Consider the following 17,515-nt stretch of genomic DNA (forward strand, 5'->3'; position numbering starts at 1 on the left):
GAAGACACCATGCACTGCCTTTGAGACAGCAGGACATTGACATGAAAAATCTAGGAAAAGGACAAAGTTCAAACCTCCAGACTTGAGTTATCTATCATTAAAATTAACCCATGCATCTTGGGAGGTTTGCCCTCATGGCCGGAAAGCCTCCACAAAAATTCTGTCACTTTAGCTCCCACTATTCCAGAATGATAGGCATAATTTTCAGGTACTTGCGGCTGCTTAGCTTCAGTATTTTATGCCCTTGATGATGTATGAGCTGCTGGTTGTGTAAAATTAAAACTCCAGCCTGATTTAGAACATATTTAATATATGCTATACAGACAGTGATGTTTACAAAACACTGATCCTAAAGCAGGGTGCTGAAAAATTATCTTGCATATTAGAGAGAATTCTTATTAGAGATAAGACTATAATCTAGAGGTGCCTGACTGACTTTCTGCTGAGATTTCCACAGGTGTGTACAGAGAGAGATCGGTAATGAATGTTCTTGAAACAATCTCAGGAACTCACTGGATAGACCTTGAATATTGGTGGCTTTTACTTATTTTTTTTTAAAGTATCAAAAACTTCATAGAAAGAAACAAAGGAATTATGGCATGATGGAATTGTTATATTATTATCAAAGTTTACCAAAATATTATCCTTTCCTCTAAATGAACCAGTAAAATGAATATATATATAAATACAATCTTTTATAGAACAATTTCAAGCTCTCCTTTCCATCTAAATCCTTTCTGCCTGTAATGTCATAGGCTGTATGACAATGATGTCAGAAGTCAAACAGCAGCTCTGGCCACTTCTCCTTTAATATGTGAATTTCTGTGTGCTTTTGCTTGGAGGGCACCTTCATTACAATCACTGTCTAGGTTTGGTTTTAAAACACAATAAATATAGGCAAATCTCCTAACTGACAGTGTCTAAAATGTCTCCAAAGGTCACGGAAGTACAAACAACATATTATCTTCTGACCTCTGTGAATAAGAGACATGTGTACACACATCTTCTGTCCATCTTCCACCAAGTCTAGCCACCAAAACACTGCACAGCAGCCCAGGTGACAGACAAAATAGACAAATTCAAAACCATACAATGCTTTCTACAATATAACATTGCAAAATACACCTGGAAGTAGAATTTTATTTATTAAACTACTTGTTATAGCCTGTCATATTCTGTCAGCTAGAAGAAAAATCTGCTCTGGAAACTACTGTCATGCTGACTACAAAATAAAAGAAGAAAATAAATCAGTTGGAATTTCTAGAGCAACATGCAATGGCTGAGCATGACCAAAGAAGTGTGCCTGGGGAATTCTGTACAGGAATAATCGCTGTCTTTGTACTGGTTTGCCAGGAATTTCAGGCTTCTAATGGCTAAAATTAGCTAAAGTAGAAGTGAACCTGTTATGTGCAATGCCACCTTTTGGGAAAACTCCATGTTTTTAACAGTTCTCATGAACACAGATAGGCATCACAAATGTATCACAAACAAAAAACATTTCAAAATTACTTAGGAGTCCAAATTCTAGTTTTGAAAGTGGGTTAGTTAACTATGGGCTGATTTTTAGAGGCATTCATGAAAACTACAGTTAAGGAAATGGGACTCAGAAGTCTTATCCTTCAAGCTAAAGCTATGAAGGCACTTGGTGACCTAATGCTGAGCACAGATGTGTCAATGAGGCATTAATGAGATATCTAAAAAACCTAATATTCAATCTCACAGTTGCCTTTGACTCTCTAAATCGATGCCCAAGGTCCCTCTGCCTATGTGTATTCTGGCTGTGAAGCTTACCTTGGGTCCTGTTTGGAGGCTCTGTGATAGACTGTAAGCCCAGTGATGACAGTACTCCCTGGCTCATGGTCTCATAAGCCCCAAATGGAGTGGCCACTTGAGAGACAAGAGTCCTGTTTTCTAACCACCAGACTATTTGTTTGGGTTTATTTAAGCAAAGGAGTTTGAGAGGGGGAGAAATGACAGAGAGCAGCTCAACAGTACAGCTAATAATGCAGCAGGCCAAGGGACCAAGTTAAGGGGCCTGCTCTTATGAATATTTAATCACTCAGATGAAGTGGAACAGCTTTAACTGGAGATAGTGATAGATGCAATGCAGAGACACAGAAGCCTGCAAGAGGTTTTGCTCAGGAGAGGAGATTCAATCTCCTGATACAAATTGAGGAGTTTTGAGAAGGAAGTTTGCTTCCCACAAACCCCCCTCCAGTGGCTGGGGTATCCCAGATAGAGCAAAGGCACAGGTGACTCTCCTTCCATCTTTTTAACAGTCCTAAGCACCTGCTACAAGAAGAATATTCACAGCTGGAAATCCTCAGCAAATGATAAGTACTGGGCTCCCACCTGGTAGCAGGCACCAGTCCCGGAGAGGGATTCAGGCAGCCCCTGTGTGGGCACTGGCCAGCTTGGTGGGGTAGGGCTGATAAAACCTTACTGTTAGTGTAAGAATGACTATGACCTGGTGCTCCTCTTCTGTTATTTCATAATTTACTGGGTTGTATAACGATAATCTCACAATCAGTCACTTAAGGTTTGTTTATCCTTTTTTCAAATAAATTGTTCCTATGACAGGTAAGTTGAGAGGAAAAGCAGGGAGGTATTTTAGATACATGACAACTCCTCGATTATTTTTCACTATTTCTTGCCTATTAACTTTATTGATAAAGAATAATAACAGGAATAAAACCCCAAACCAACCAAATAAAACATAACCCCCCCAACCCAATAACAACAAAAAACAAACACGCAAAACATAAACAAATCACCACCACCATCAAACCAGAAACAAACAAACACAAAAATTTGAGTACAGCCTAGATTAAATAAATTAAAAAAATATATAAATGTTTCCAGATGTATTTCTGTATCTGTTCAGTTTTCTGTGTGAGGTTTTGGGTAGCACACAAAACAAGCATTTCATTTCCTTGCTGGTTCTTACTCTATCTCACCCATGTATCTTATCTATTTGCTACTGTACTAACAAGAATAATTAAAAGAACATTGCAACATTAATTATGAACTTTCTTAAAAGTGCAGGGAGTTTCATGAGAAGAATTCAAAATGGGCCATTTTTCTTCAAAATAAAGTGTTTGTTTTTAAATACCTGACAACATATTGATTGCTCACTATTGTGGCCTCCCACCCTTTCAGGTACAATGCTTAATTTCCAAAGTACAGCTGGTAAAAAGAAAAAGCAGAAGTGTCCATGCCCAGAAAGAACTACAGCTATAACAAGCAGTGCTGTAGTGATGCTCTCTATCCTAACAATCCAACAGAAAACCTGATTTCCTTGAAATTACAGCTTGAGCTGGCTATGGTCTGGATGTCCTTATGTTCTGCAGCCCTCTGGTGCTATAAAGGCTGGATTTGCTCTTTGACAGTAGGAGCACACATTGCTTTCACAAACCAAAGCATTTTTAGTCCTCTCTATTCTTGATCAAAACAAAGGTTCTGGGGCCAGGGCCATGGCTGTGACTGTTACTCAGTTTGTCACTGGTATGCAACATCCATCTATGGGTAACGACAAACTCTAAAGCCTAGCTCACTATTAGCAGCCCTGAGCTAAGAAGCCTCTGTTTTATGAAGGTTTGGTGCATGTGGCAGGCTCAGAGCACAGGCAGGGGGAGGCTGAACCCCTGTCAGGCCTCGAGGCTCTCTGGGACACAACCTTACAGTACACATCTTCTTCAGATGGTACTGCTGGTAATGAGGACTGAAGGCAAACTTATTGAATAACTCATAGACCAACTGCAGTTTCCAGGTGAATGACTTTGCATCAGAGGTATTACAAATCAGGGCATTCAAAGGGGCAGTTTTAATATGAGGGCTAACTCAAAGGAAAAGATTCCCAGGCCTAATCCAAAAGCTTTCTTAGGTCACTCGGTGCCTATCAGCAATTTTTCTCCCCTTTCTATGCCTTTCAAATCTGATATAGCTCAGTAACATGGACCTATCTAGAGTCCAATTCATAGTATTGGAGGAAAAGTGGAAATGGTAAACTCTGATGAGACACCCTGACTTTGGAGAGTAGCTACCTTATTTCTGCCACACTTTGTTCTTATTTGCCCATTTTATTTCATAGAGTTACATGAATAAATGGTCCAAAGCCTTTTCAATAAAGAAAATATCATTACTTCAGTGTGTTTATATAGGTTAACAATTTGTGGTGCCTAGACAGCAATACATTAAAGTCACTGAAATCTAATAAATAAAACATATTAATAAATTATATATCAGTGTAAGAATCTGGCTTAGTCCATCTGCCAGGACAGTTATGAAGCAGGTATTCTACTCTTCAGAAAAAACCCACATTCTCAAAGATGCTGCTGCAAATAAAGATCTAATATAAACTTAATGTAAAAGATGTGGCCTTGGAACACTTCATTACTGTCTCTTGTATTTATCAATGTTTGAACAATGGTTAAATACACAATCATAATGACATGAGTCTAGGCCATTATTTCCCATTTACACCTATTGTGAATCTAAGTGTTAGTAAGGACTTGCCTTCGTTTCAGGGAGTTGGGCTTTTGGGTGTTTTCGGACTGATGGACTGACAAAAAATCACATCTACTCTTAGGCCACCACTTTAACATTGTCAATTCACTTGTGGGTTAAATTTAACAACAAGAAAAACTCGTGGAAAAAGCCTTTACCCAGAATAGAGCTCTCTGCTTCTTATCCTTCAAAATTCTCAGAGCACAGAAAATGCAAAAATATCTCTGAATTTCCCAGTGACGGTTTGCACTGCGTGTGTCACTGAGAGGCTTTGGGAAAGAAACCCTTGCAGCCTTCCAAGCCACGCATGACTGCACCCACTGCTTACGGAACAGCCCCTTATACCAAAAAGGAACACCACTTCTAATCTGGGGAGGTTTTCATGAACAAAGTTGCTTTGTTCTCATTGTATCTTTAAGATGGAAGTATTGGTACGTCACAGACAGCATGGGGAACGTTTGAAGTGTTGGCACCCCTCGTACACTGACACACACTGCATGGTGCAGCCCTGCACTCCTAGTTCTCATTCCTGGATGCTTTCAGATTACCTGTTGGAAAAGTCCTTTCTCTGGAGGACACCCCCAGCACCAGCCTGTCTCTGCTTCAGGTATTCTGCACCTGCTCATTCTCCTCCCCGCACATCCTGAGAAACCCAGGCCTTTGGCAATGATTACTTTAAGCAGCACAAACTCTCTTTTCTGCTAATGAAATACAATAAATAAATAAAGTTATTCTTTTACTACCAAAGCCTCTGGCCATCTGAAAACATTCCACACAGCTGACAGCAATGATGCAACATTCCCATTTTCTTGAAGTGATAAAGGAAAAGGTGTCCTATAATAAAATGAAAAGGGCTAGCTGCCGGATGCAGAGTTTTGGAGACTACTGTCTGCTGGAAACAGGAGACACAGCCCTCGAGTCCAGATCTGTGTTCTGAAAATGCAGACAAATGGGCTAAAGGAGGGTAGCATCACCCTTGAGCAGCTCTGAGTCATTCAGAGCAAATACTATCTTTACTTCTACTCAAAGGCTGCTTGAACATACTGGTCAGTCACAAAGTTTTCCTATGCAATTTTACTCTGGCTCACTTAGTGCAGCTCCAGCACCCTGAACACCCAGGTGAACACCTGGTCACATCGTGCCATGGTGCCCCAGGGCCCACACCTTCTGCTAACCTCCTGCTCAATTCAGAGACAGAGGGGTAGAGCTGGCACATCCAAAGCTCTAACCAGGGCTCCAGGAAGAGTTCCAGTCGTGCAGCCTGTGAGTGCACACCACTCCTGTCTGCAGTACCAACCAGCAATATTAGCTGGGGGAGAAATCTTCCAAAACATCAGGCTTTGGCCAAACTCTGTTCCCATTGGAGACCCCATGAATGTTCTCATTGATTTAATGGTGGCAGGAGTTGGGCCAGTGCCTCTTACTACTCCATCCCATATGAGGAGCATATGAAATATTTCTTGTCATGCAGTCAAACAGAATAATTGTAGCAGAATTTAAACCCAACTGGCAGGCATGGCCGAATCCTTTTCTGGCTCATTTAACTTTCCTAGAGCCAGAATTCATATGGAAGGTTCTGTAAAACCACAGAGGGCTGTGTCAAACAAACCTTTCCCATACAATAGAGATGTTTTCCAGGACATACACTGAAGTAGAAGAATTTAAAATTTAGTTTCTGTGAGCAACTGTGCAGGTACAATGTAGCTACTTAAACCCAAACACAGCAAGTAAACATAATCAGGAAGAATTTGTGTTTAAGTTTCTGTAAACATTTGGGGCTATGCTCTGTGAGGGCTTTTCTAGCTCTGTTTCCTTTCCTAGTACTTTCAAAATAAAGGACAGATGGGTTTCCCTCACACCCTGACACGGATGCACAAGCAAAATGCTTGTGTGCCATAATGGTTAAAGACATTATGAAAGTATTTTGTATTTAAAAACAACTGCAGCCTTGCAAAGATACTTGTCTTTGTTGGCCTGTAATGTTAAGCCTGACCATGCTTCCTAAAAGGAGAATGAAAGGATGTGGACTAATTGAGATTTAATGGCATTTCTCCTTCAAAAAGCTTCAAGGTATGGTCTGTAACTCAGCTCTAACCCCTCTGCATTGAGACAGCCACTACATCTGTAACTTCTGCCTCACCAACATATGCAAACCACCCAGCATAACTGGAACAACCTCTTATTAACTGTCCTTTAAAGAAAAACTCTTACACCATATTCTCTTCAGCCCTAATTAACTTGAAATTACTTTGATGGGAACAAAGCAGCACATTTTTGACTGGTGCTGAAATCACTTACAATGGGATATGGAAAACAAAGCCTGTGTGTCCTGAGGGATATCACAGTATTTGCCTATAATTATTGAAATAACTTCTATTGCCTATTATGCTAAAATGTCACATAAGTAGTACTACTGCTAAATTTTAGTTGACTTAATTTTCATTTGTTGCTGTCTTAATTGTTAAAGACTGCTCTTATTTGCAAAGTTCTATCAAAGGTGTATAACACACACCCATGCTCAGTATGTGCCTTCAATAATTTCTTTGTTGCTTGAAATCTTCCAACTTACAGCAAAGCTGGCATTTTATGGCCTGCAGAGCTATAAATCATTTTTAAAATCATGATGATATTACTCAAAACAGATGTGAAAACATATGTTTGCCATGGTTGTATAAACCGCTTACTTGTCATACTTAATAAATGTTGATACTTTTATTTTAACTACATTCCTTCTCAGTAACTTTGAAAATCTTTGCCATGGTAAATAGACTTTGCCTCAGTAAAAGTAATGGCAGGTTTTGGAAAACAAAGCTTGTTTTGTACACAAATTACACTTATAGTTTCTGCTGAGCAGTGCAGCACAGATCACACTCTTCAGAGACTGTCTGCATCTGACCTATAAAAACAGAGCCTAAAATAATTATGCACAAGAGAATATTATTAGGAACACAGAATCCCTATGGAAGTGAGACAAATCACTGAGGAGTAACAACACTTGCATGGGGTGATAGAAATGCCCAGCACACACAGTCTGAGGATTTTGAGAGCAGAGTCTCTGTTCTACTGGTCCAGTCCATCAGTTATTGGGTGCTTCTGTCCCATAAACCAGAGATTCCTACAGGAACTGTGCTGTAGGTCTGTCACACTGCCAAATGCAAAGCCAGCTTGCAATTGTTGGGTATTCAAAATTGGTACCTTTATATTTCAACTTTTATCTCTCTATAGCATCATCAAAAGGGTCCTTGAAAATTACATCTTTACTTGGCAAAAATAATGAATTTCTTCTGTTTTCAAGAAAAAAATTTGAGCTGTGCAGACCAAGTGGAGAAACAGAAGATTTATTTTGTCCTTAAAATGGTAATTTAAAAGGTCTCATGATTTTGAAGCTCTTTCTTCCAATGCAGGTGCATTTCTGAACACTAATTTCATCCTAGAAGTAACCCCTACGTGTGTGCAGCAGGAATATCCAGAAAGACATTTCCCAGTACCTCATCAGTTAAAGAAAATGCTATGCAAAAATGTAGAGCAGGAAAGGAAGGCAGCTGTGCGACTTCAAACTTGAGGGGAATGATGGTACATAAAATGTTAGCATCAGATCTTTGTCATTTCATACATGTTATAGGGAATGATCAAGGAGTGCAGAAGCCTGGGAATTGGGTTCACAGGTGGTGGGGTTTAAATTATTTTCACGCTTTTTGGGATTTCTGAATTGTCTTTTCTGATCCTTAAGCTGTACCTTCCTTCACCCATCCTGAGTGACAGGACTGCTACCACCAATATCTACATGATTTACATCTCCAAACCTCATAGGATATTGAACTATTTTGCTGAAAAAATGACTAAACATGTGGCAAGAAGCCATGCACAGTTCAACAAAATTAAAATCAACTACAGTTTCAGGGTTAGATGAAATACTTTTGTAACTACCACAGAAATGTAATTTTTAATCTTAGGAATAAAGGTATGGTTGGTATCTTTTCAGCCTCCAGTGCTGGTCTGTAAATGCCAACAGGATTCAAGAGGGAAGGATTTAAGCATCATGATCCAGACAGAAAATCATCTCAGAATAGCACCGAAGGGCTCTTTGAGGGTTCATGAGGGAAGTGCTTAAATGCCTAGAGAAATCACTGAATAGAAAACAGTTTCTTCTGTTTTCAAGAAGAGACTTAAGTGTGAAAATACAAAATATAAGAAAGAAGTTTCAGGCTCTCTCTATCCATCACTCATGGATGTCCAGGGAACAGAACTGATCATACGAAACCATGAAGCTGCTCAAGTCATTTTGCCTAACTCTGAGCCATAGGGCACATAGAGCCTTCAAATTCACTTTTGAGTAGCTCACAAATCTGTCTGTATCTGACTTTTAAGTTTTCTCAGAAAACACACTATAATTATCTCAGTTAAAATAAATCAGTTTGTGTTTTCATTTAAAACAAGAAGCTCTTATTTACAGTAGACTTGGATGTGCATTTAGCTTATGTTGTCTCCTCTTTTGGGTACTTTCCTCTTTCTTTTCCTTCCTATCTTTTTCACTCTGAAACCTGAACACCCTCCTCAGTACAGGCTTTCACAGTAGTTTTCCAGTATTCACCCACCTTCAGCTATCTTTTATTTCCTTGACTACACCCCATCACCTTTTTTCTGCAGGTACTCATTTTGTAGGGTGCATTCTCTACAATACTGCTAGAATAAACCTCTCACCTATTAATATGATTTCTTTTTTTTTTCCATTTGCAAGAAAACAAAGTGGTTTGTTCTTCCTTGATGTGCAGCCACAGATGACACATGCTGTCACTAAAACACTCCCCCAGGCCTTACCTGCACACACCTACAGATTCACTTTCTCCAGTATCCATCAGTAGATGGATACAGTAGATTCTACACTGCAGGTAGAACCAGGCAGAGGAAGCACTTCTCTGCCTACAGGACAATCACTACAGGCCAAACATCGCTTCTTTCCCCACTGCCTCTCACTTGTGAGGTCATGTCATGGTACCAGACACAAAAACTGGCTAATTTCCCTCACCTAGACACCAGCATTAGTCTGCACACACATCCCCTGGAGGCAAAGAAACAATACAATTTGACTAACCAAATATTTGCTAGGAACTTCAGAAATAATTGAGTCAAAAGACCAGCAGAATACTAGCCTCATAGCACATCAACAGAGAGAAGCAAAGACATGGTTGGTGTAAGAAGAAGGTGTCTCCCAAGAAGAATGACATGCAAATTCACTGGATACATTATTCATTGTAATTAAGCACTTAGCTCTCTTAAATTTATAATATAATACCATTGCATATGCAGAATGCTAGAAAAAGGAATAAAACATATAATTACTGCAATTAAATGCCTGAGATGGAAAACCATCTGCAATTTTACCTTTCTCCTTTTGTATTTTTTTTAGGCTGGTCCCAGTTTCTTGATCAATGAGTTCTCCTTCCCTGTTGTTGGTCAGCATAGCTAAAAAAAAATCAGAGTGCACAGCTATATAATGCTGGAAAAAATTGTCAGGAGAGGGGAAAAAAATGTCAGGAGAGGGGAAAACAGTAAATCCTATTTCCTTTTTGTCAAGATTTGGGTATTTCTCTGCTAATTCCTACTATATAGTGTAAAATAACTGGCCATTTTTGTTGCCCATAATCAACCATTTCACTGTCCCAGTTCAGCACTTACAGCTAAGCGAAATATGCAGCAAAAGCAAATTTGCTCAATTTGTTAAAAGAAGATACTAAGATAGGACTTATGAAATGCTCAAATTAACTAATTAGAAAAGTACTTCACAGAATTAATTTTGGGGGAAAATACATTTAAATATTTAAGACTTAGCAATTGCAAGCAGCAAGCTTAATAAAAAACACAGACTGACAGACAGCAACCCAAGCTGACAGATGCCAGTAAAAACCCAATCCAGTGCAGTGCTGAGTGAAGTTCTCTACATAACACTTGCAAGATCAGTGAGTGGCTTTAAGTTTATGATTTCAGGATGCTTGTTTAATTTGTTCTTGTTTGACTAAAGCATTTCCCACTCAATTATTAACCAATTACAGGCTAAAGTTATTTGAGCAAGGACACTTGTTAAAAATTTAATTGCCACAATGTAGGCAAAGCTACAGTGACGACAAAAGTCCCTTTTTCACTGTTGCTATAGGAAGTTATGTTTCTTGTTCTACTTCTTGGTCTATTTTACATACAAAAAAGCTGAGAGGGATCTAACTTCTAGTCTCTGCTCTGCATGTGTACATTAGGTGAAGTAGTTCAGCTTCTGCTGACTGATTTGTGAAGAGTCAGCTCTCCTGTGTGTAGTACCATGGTGCTGAGCATGGACCAGAGTCAAAGCTGAAAAATCCCAGCAAGCATCTGAGCAGCAATTTGATGAGAGTGAAGTCTACACTGACTTACATGGACTGCACTGGTTTTGTAGTTCAAAAATGCAGCTCAGCAATGCCTGCATGGGCTCCAGTCACTGTGAAGACAACAGTGTTCACACACACTGACGTGAAGAGATGTTAATTGACTTGCCCTAGATCCTTCTTGGAAGCACCAAGAATAGGACCTAAACTTCCTCTAGACTGAATTCGCATCTTAAACAGTATCAATAACGCACAGGCTGTGAAAGCTGTGGTGGAGAGACCAAAAAAAATCAGAAAGCCCTCACCTGATGGTGATGAGGGAATGTGTGGGCATGAGGAGGTTTTTGGAAGGAAAGAGCCATCACGTGATCTGTGACTTTTCTGACATACATATGAATATCTCTTGTGCTTTCCAGCTGTAGGCACCTTCAAAGGCACTTCCTTACTCCAGCATGCCACAGAAGTTAGTCACATCAGAGAAGGGATGTTGCCTTCTGTGCATGGGTGGATACTGGCACAGAATGAATCTAGGGGGCTAGGCTGTGCATAGCAATAAGCCTCACAAAACGAACTGTACTGCTGAACTTTTGGGGGGGGTTTAGCAACTCAGTGCTTTCCTGACTTTCCTGTCAAAGAAATACTTGCTTTGATAAAGCTCCACAATTCTTGAGGTCAGTAAGTGTGAAGAGGTGTGAAGCTGCAGAGCACTAACCAATTCTGTCAGGTGTGTTGTCCAGCTGGGATGGCGAGCTGGACACGCTGCTGCTCTGATGGGAGGAAGCATGGCTCCCAGGCCGCTGACTGTCTTCTAGAGATGGAGCTGGAGATGGGCTGTCCTGAATCCGTTCCTTGAAACAGAAATAAAACAAGGTCTGTGCAATTTGATTCACAACCTTTACTGAAGTTCACTGCAAACATAAAGTTGGCTTAGATGGCAACAACAAATGAGATGAACAGAATTCACATCAAAGAGCAGTATCATCTTCTGGAGCCCCAAACAATCGTACCTCTGATAGCCATGCAGTGTGTCTGGGCACAGCTTCACCCTTTGTGTCATGACACAGCATTTGCCACCTCTTTTTTTTTTCTCTTGCTAGCTTTTTCACACATAGGAACATAAAGAATGTTCATTCACATTGTTTTCACAAACTACTTTTAATCTACAGATAGTAAAATGGGCATATATGAGTCAGCTTTCAAACAAACAATTTAGATTTGGACTAAGCTGTCACTAAATGCAGTCAAGTCTGTAAACTCACTAGAATCTGTACTTGAGTAAATTACATTGGCATCTTCTCAGGGTAGCACTCAGACAAATTGTGACATGGTAAGAACTTCACTTATGCATGAAAAGCACCACTGGCAAATATAAATAATTGAAAATTCTTGTGTATGTTTGCACACAAACTTAGCATTTTAGGTAAGGAGGAAAAAAAAGGCCAGGAAATTATTAAAAAATTAGAAAAACGAAATTCTGCAGCTCTGTATACTTGCAGATTGTCTCAAGATGCCATGGAATTTTCATCCTGTCTTCAGGAAGGCAAGAGCTTATATGACCACTTGAGATCTCTCAAGTATCATTTTTCTGAATTAACTCACAAGTCCTGTACTGCCAAAAAATGAGGATCTTCTAAAAGAGACAGATCATGGCCTGAGATACTTTAGATATTCTTATCTTAAAATCCCTTCTATGATTTAAATCCTCTGTTACAAGTCAAAGTGTAGAGAGGCACTAACAATGAGATGCCTGAATTTACAGAATTCCAGAAACTGTGTTTTTGGAGCTGCCTTCATCCCTGGTAATCAGCTGTTCCCTGTGGAAACTCAGAACTGAAATATTACTTACTTTTTTTTTTTTTTTTTTTGAGGGAGATCCTCTTGTCTCCACCTCATTAAAAATCACAATTACAGTGTAATCTGGGGAAGTTGTCTCAAAGGAACTTTGCAATTTTTCTGCCTTTCTAACCCATTCTCAAAGATTTTTCATTAGGAGCATGCAATCTGGCTACTTGGTGGCAATTTACCATGTGCTTTTGAAAATAAAGTCCATAGCATCTGAACTTTTCATGCAGTTTTGCTCATTACTAACTGAGTAAGATAGCTTTAGGAAGAGAATAGTAGATGTTAACAGTTTTTCCATTCTAAATAGCTGGCATAAGGGCTTCTGCTGCTCATAACCTGTTGAGCTAATTAATTACTAGCACTGGTAGGAAGCAACACGAACTGGTATTCTGTTACCCATTAAAACCATCTCTCTAAACCACACTCATTTTCACATTTACAGATACTTTTGAGAATGATGCAAAGGGAACATTAGACTGGATCCTTCTCACATTAAGGGGTGGCTTTGCCTATTCCAATCACAGCAGCTAAAAACAGCATTGCAGGTGTTTTTAACAGGATAGTTATTGTACATTAAACAACAACTGAGCCTCAAAATCATGAAACAGATGTGTATCTGTTACATAGCTGCTAATCCTCAATGGAACTGGTTTCACTAATTATCTGTTATTTAATGAATATACAATAGCTAATAAATCTTGAAGGGAGACTTAATTGCAGTATTTTTTGCTTGCTAATTAAAAATGTTTATTAAGTTTTAAAAGGAACGAATCTATGACGTAGAGTCACAAGTTCTGAAATTCTGGGAAACTGAATGGTTTAAAACAAACAATTTTTTAAATTCAGAGTCACTGATCTTAGTCTCCTGTATTTTCTTTCATCTGCAAAAGAGAGGGGTTTGAGAGGGCGCTGAGTGAAAGAGAGTCGTGACTCACTCTGTGAATGGGTTGCCTATTAAATTACTTTTAAATGTCACGTTCTTACCCCAAGAAGTATTCTCCTAAATGAAAGCACTCTCCTAAATAAATGATCAGTCATACACATACAATCCTGAGCTTATGAATACTATGTGTCCTTTACCTCTGTGTAAATAATGGCTCCCAACTAGGTTACTGCTAAAAGGCTGTAACTCTGCCTGTTAATTTTATGGAAATGGATTTCAGTTCTAACAGTTCTCTTTAGCACTCTTTCCTCTCTTTTCTCCACAGAGAGAATTCCATTTCCAATTAAGATATCATCCTGAAATTATTAGTTTTACAGAAGAGTACATAAAGTAAATTCCATTGTCTATTGCAACCATGAAAATGAATAGCCAAGGAGAGGACATGCCAACTGTTCTGCAAAAAGGGCTATGAACACATATGACTATGAATAAACACTTTGATATCACACAAACAGCCATATATATCATCTTAAATGGGAGTTATCTGAGTAATTCAAAAGCTGATGATTTGGAAAAACAAAGTATTTGAGCTCCTTCTGGTAACTGCGTTTCTATTGCTATAGAATAATCTCTGCTTTAACTAATTTGCTTTCAAACTCAGGGTCTTGGTTTGAAATGTTCAGGCAGAAATAGAAGTTTCAAATAATAATGTCATGCTTAATCACACAGTGAATCACTTTCTAAGAACATTAGCTGATTATGTCACCTAATGTCTTCCCAGTTACAAAAATGTTACATGTACAGGATGATAAACTTTTCCCTGTAAGTGCCAAAGGAGCTGAAACATTCTCTATGTTGTGTGTACTACAAACGAGGGCAGACCATCACCATGTAGGACTGCACGTGGATGGACAAATTGTTTGCTTCCCAGTGTTTGTGTGGAAATGCTGAATTTCCCTTCTATAAGGAAGAGCACGATGAACAGACTCTTCTCTTTTTCTTTTTTTTAAACAAGTAAACAGATCCATTTTTCAGTCCTGTAATCAGTATGCATCTATTTAGCTACTTAACAGCAATGTGCTCTGGTTCATTAGGTAGCTACTGTTGTGTCTCAGCCTAGTTAAAATTTCACAGCAAGTTAATCTATTTTATTACAAATGAGAACACAAGTGATAATCTCCTCCCCATTTTCCAAACACAGGGTTAACAGTATTTGTAACAAATCAATAAGGGCATTTAAATAGGAAAATTGCAAATCTAAAACCTTAACATTTTTCTACATATTGATGGCTTCATTTTATTTGCCATCTATGTATTTTACAGCCCTGGTACTTCTCATGTATTTTTTCTATCGTCCCTCTTGAAAATAGCTCAGCTGCCATCAGCAGGCTGCTGTGCAGGCTGGTTCTACCCTAGGTGTGCTCACAGTAATGGAGAAACATTTCTAAATAAAGTCATATTTTCCCCATTTGTATTCTCTGCTATTTGATAAATTTGCAAGATTCATATTCCAGCTTATAATGCAATGAATTATATATATAAAATTTACAGATTGTGAGAATTTAGTGAAAAATTAAAACATTTCTCACATCTCCCCTATTTATCTATCTATAGTACCTACTTGATCTCATCTTTTCTCTTCCTTTTACAGAGCTGTAACATAAATTCTCAAAAAAGATTTTGCAGTATTTAATCCCTTTGAAGGCTAATATATTTCTGTCTCACTAAAGACCAGTGTCTTGCTTTGGCTCAGAAAATGTAGCTACAGAGCTTGACATTGTTAATTTTAGTTGTGATTTAGGTTAACGGTACTGAAGTCATCAACTCATCCAATTTCCAGCTACATCCTTGATTTCACCTCAATATCCCTTTTTCTATCCCCTCTGAGGTAGTATCCACACAAATAAAATCAAACACCACACAACAGCTGCATCCACACTAATTTTATCTGAAATATATATGGACAGCTTACCTGTTTTTGACATAATCATCCTGACCTTAATTCCTTACCTCTGATTTTTTCATAGTATTGATCTTCATTTTGTGTCAAGAGTTTCAAGACATGATGCTGCTGGATTTTCCTTTATTCTTAGTTCTAATCTAGCTGTAATTACTCTTCCAAATGTTAATCTATTAATGAGTTCCTAGAGGATTTAATGGCATTTCACTGCTGACAGGCAAGTTTTGGAGGTTTGTCTGAGTCCTGGATATTTTATTCAGACATTTATCTTGTTATTTCGTATTTAATTGAGGTGCTGCTTCTGTACAGGGCTCTGCAGAGGCAGGAGAGCTGGAATTCACCAGACCTTGGTAATGAAACAGAGGGGAAGATAAAACAGGGATTCTACTGTTTTTAGGTCTAGATTAGAGTTTTCAACTATTGTAAGAAAGATTCAGAGATGACAGCAGAAGGTTCTTGGGCTCTGGCAGAATAGATTTTTCAACATTAATTTGCACACTAGCTGCCCACTGGAATGTTTACTGTGCTGCACCTCAGCCTCCCAGTACTTGCCACTCATTAAAAAACATCTAGAAATCAGTCTCATTTCTCTGGAGGGGTCTGTGAAGACAGGAGCAGTCAGACAGCAGAATGGCTGAAAACTTCTTCGCCTCCTACCCAAAACTACCACGTAGGCACAGGCAAAGCATACACAGTTTCAGTTAGCAAAGAACTGAATTGCTAATAGTTTTGGGTTGTTTTGGGTTGTTTTGGGTTTTTTTCAGTTAATACTAAGACAGGTGCTTCTTTCCAATAGACCTTCGTTGATAGTAATATTATCTGACTTGCTGCCTAGGGAGGTGGTGGAGTCACCATCCCTGGAGGTGTTCAAGAGGGGATTGGATATGGCACTTGGTGACATGGTTTAGTGGTCATGAGGTCTTGGGTGACAGGTTGGACTTTGATGATCCTTGAGGTCTTTTGCAACCTTATTGATTCTGTGAAATCTGTGAAAGCACATTTTTAATGACAATCTAAAGTTTAGAGTGCTTACCTAATGCATTACTGAGAACAGTAACACATAAGTGGCATTTAGGCTTTTCAAAGAACAATCCTGACACAGTTAGCAGGAGCTGTGCTAAATCTGAAATGATGCCTGACAGCGGTTGAGAAGAAAGATGATTGTGAGAGTTACTGTCTCTGGGCAAGAGAACAGGGCTTAGGTTCTTATTTTGAATCACCTCGGTCTGGAGCTGTGCACATGCAAAATATGGATGACTTGTTGGTCTTCTGAGCTACTTATAGCATCTCCAGTTGCTGCAAGAACTGGAGATGAACAAGGTAAACAGCTGGTCTAGAAACTAAGATAGGATCTGTATGTCTGAAAGCCAGCTGGATCCCATTCATCTTTTGCAGCGTATTGGGAAGTCACTCACTTAAAATATCTACTTGGCCATTTAAAATGCAATTTTTTTTCCCTGTGTACATATAGTTGTTTCAGTTGTAGTCAACTGGCAATTATTTTCCCACCAAATTTAAGAAATAAAAAACTCTTCTGTGTTTACTGATTTTTAATACCAGATGTTCACTTGCTAGTTCCATTACCTTGTGATTCCTTCCTATCAATTCATTAATTGCCAGCTGCTCAGTCAAACAGAAAGCTGCAGCCAATTGGCTGGCACTGGTAAGCTGCCAAACACCAGCTTCCTTCTTCACCAGTTCTTAAATCAGCAGGCACTGGGAGAACTATGGCAACCTCTGCGCAGATATTGAGATTTTACCTTTACATTTCACTCTGGAAGTGTAATATTGACTGAAATTGGCAAGCATCTTGCAGTGGAAACTTTCTGCTTGTACCCTTCCTGTGAATTGTTTCCCCCTGTGCTGCTACTGAATGAAAGAAAGGGGCTCTCAGGACTAATGATGATAATGCTAGATCTAATCCACTTTACAGCTATATTAGTTATTAAGTACACGTGCAGATGACTAAGC

General features: G+C 39.0%; 1 protein-coding gene across 2 annotated transcripts in view; it reads right to left on the reverse strand.

The window, feature by feature from the left end:
• Positions 1–17,515, reverse strand: part of DACH2 (dachshund family transcription factor 2) — a 273,962-nt gene that overhangs the window by 39,524 nt on the left and 216,923 nt on the right. For both annotated transcript variants that reach the window (XM_054388431.1, XM_054388430.1), the window contains one exon: positions 11,572–11,707. In XM_054388431.1, coding sequence (XP_054244406.1) covers positions 11,572–11,707 — 136 coding nt within the window. The remainder of the gene's footprint in view (positions 1–11,571; positions 11,708–17,515) is intronic.

This window comes from Indicator indicator, chromosome 17 (assembly GCF_027791375.1).
Source record: "Indicator indicator isolate 239-I01 chromosome 17, UM_Iind_1.1, whole genome shotgun sequence".
NCBI classification, from domain to species: domain Eukaryota; kingdom Metazoa; phylum Chordata; class Aves; order Piciformes; family Indicatoridae; genus Indicator; species Indicator indicator.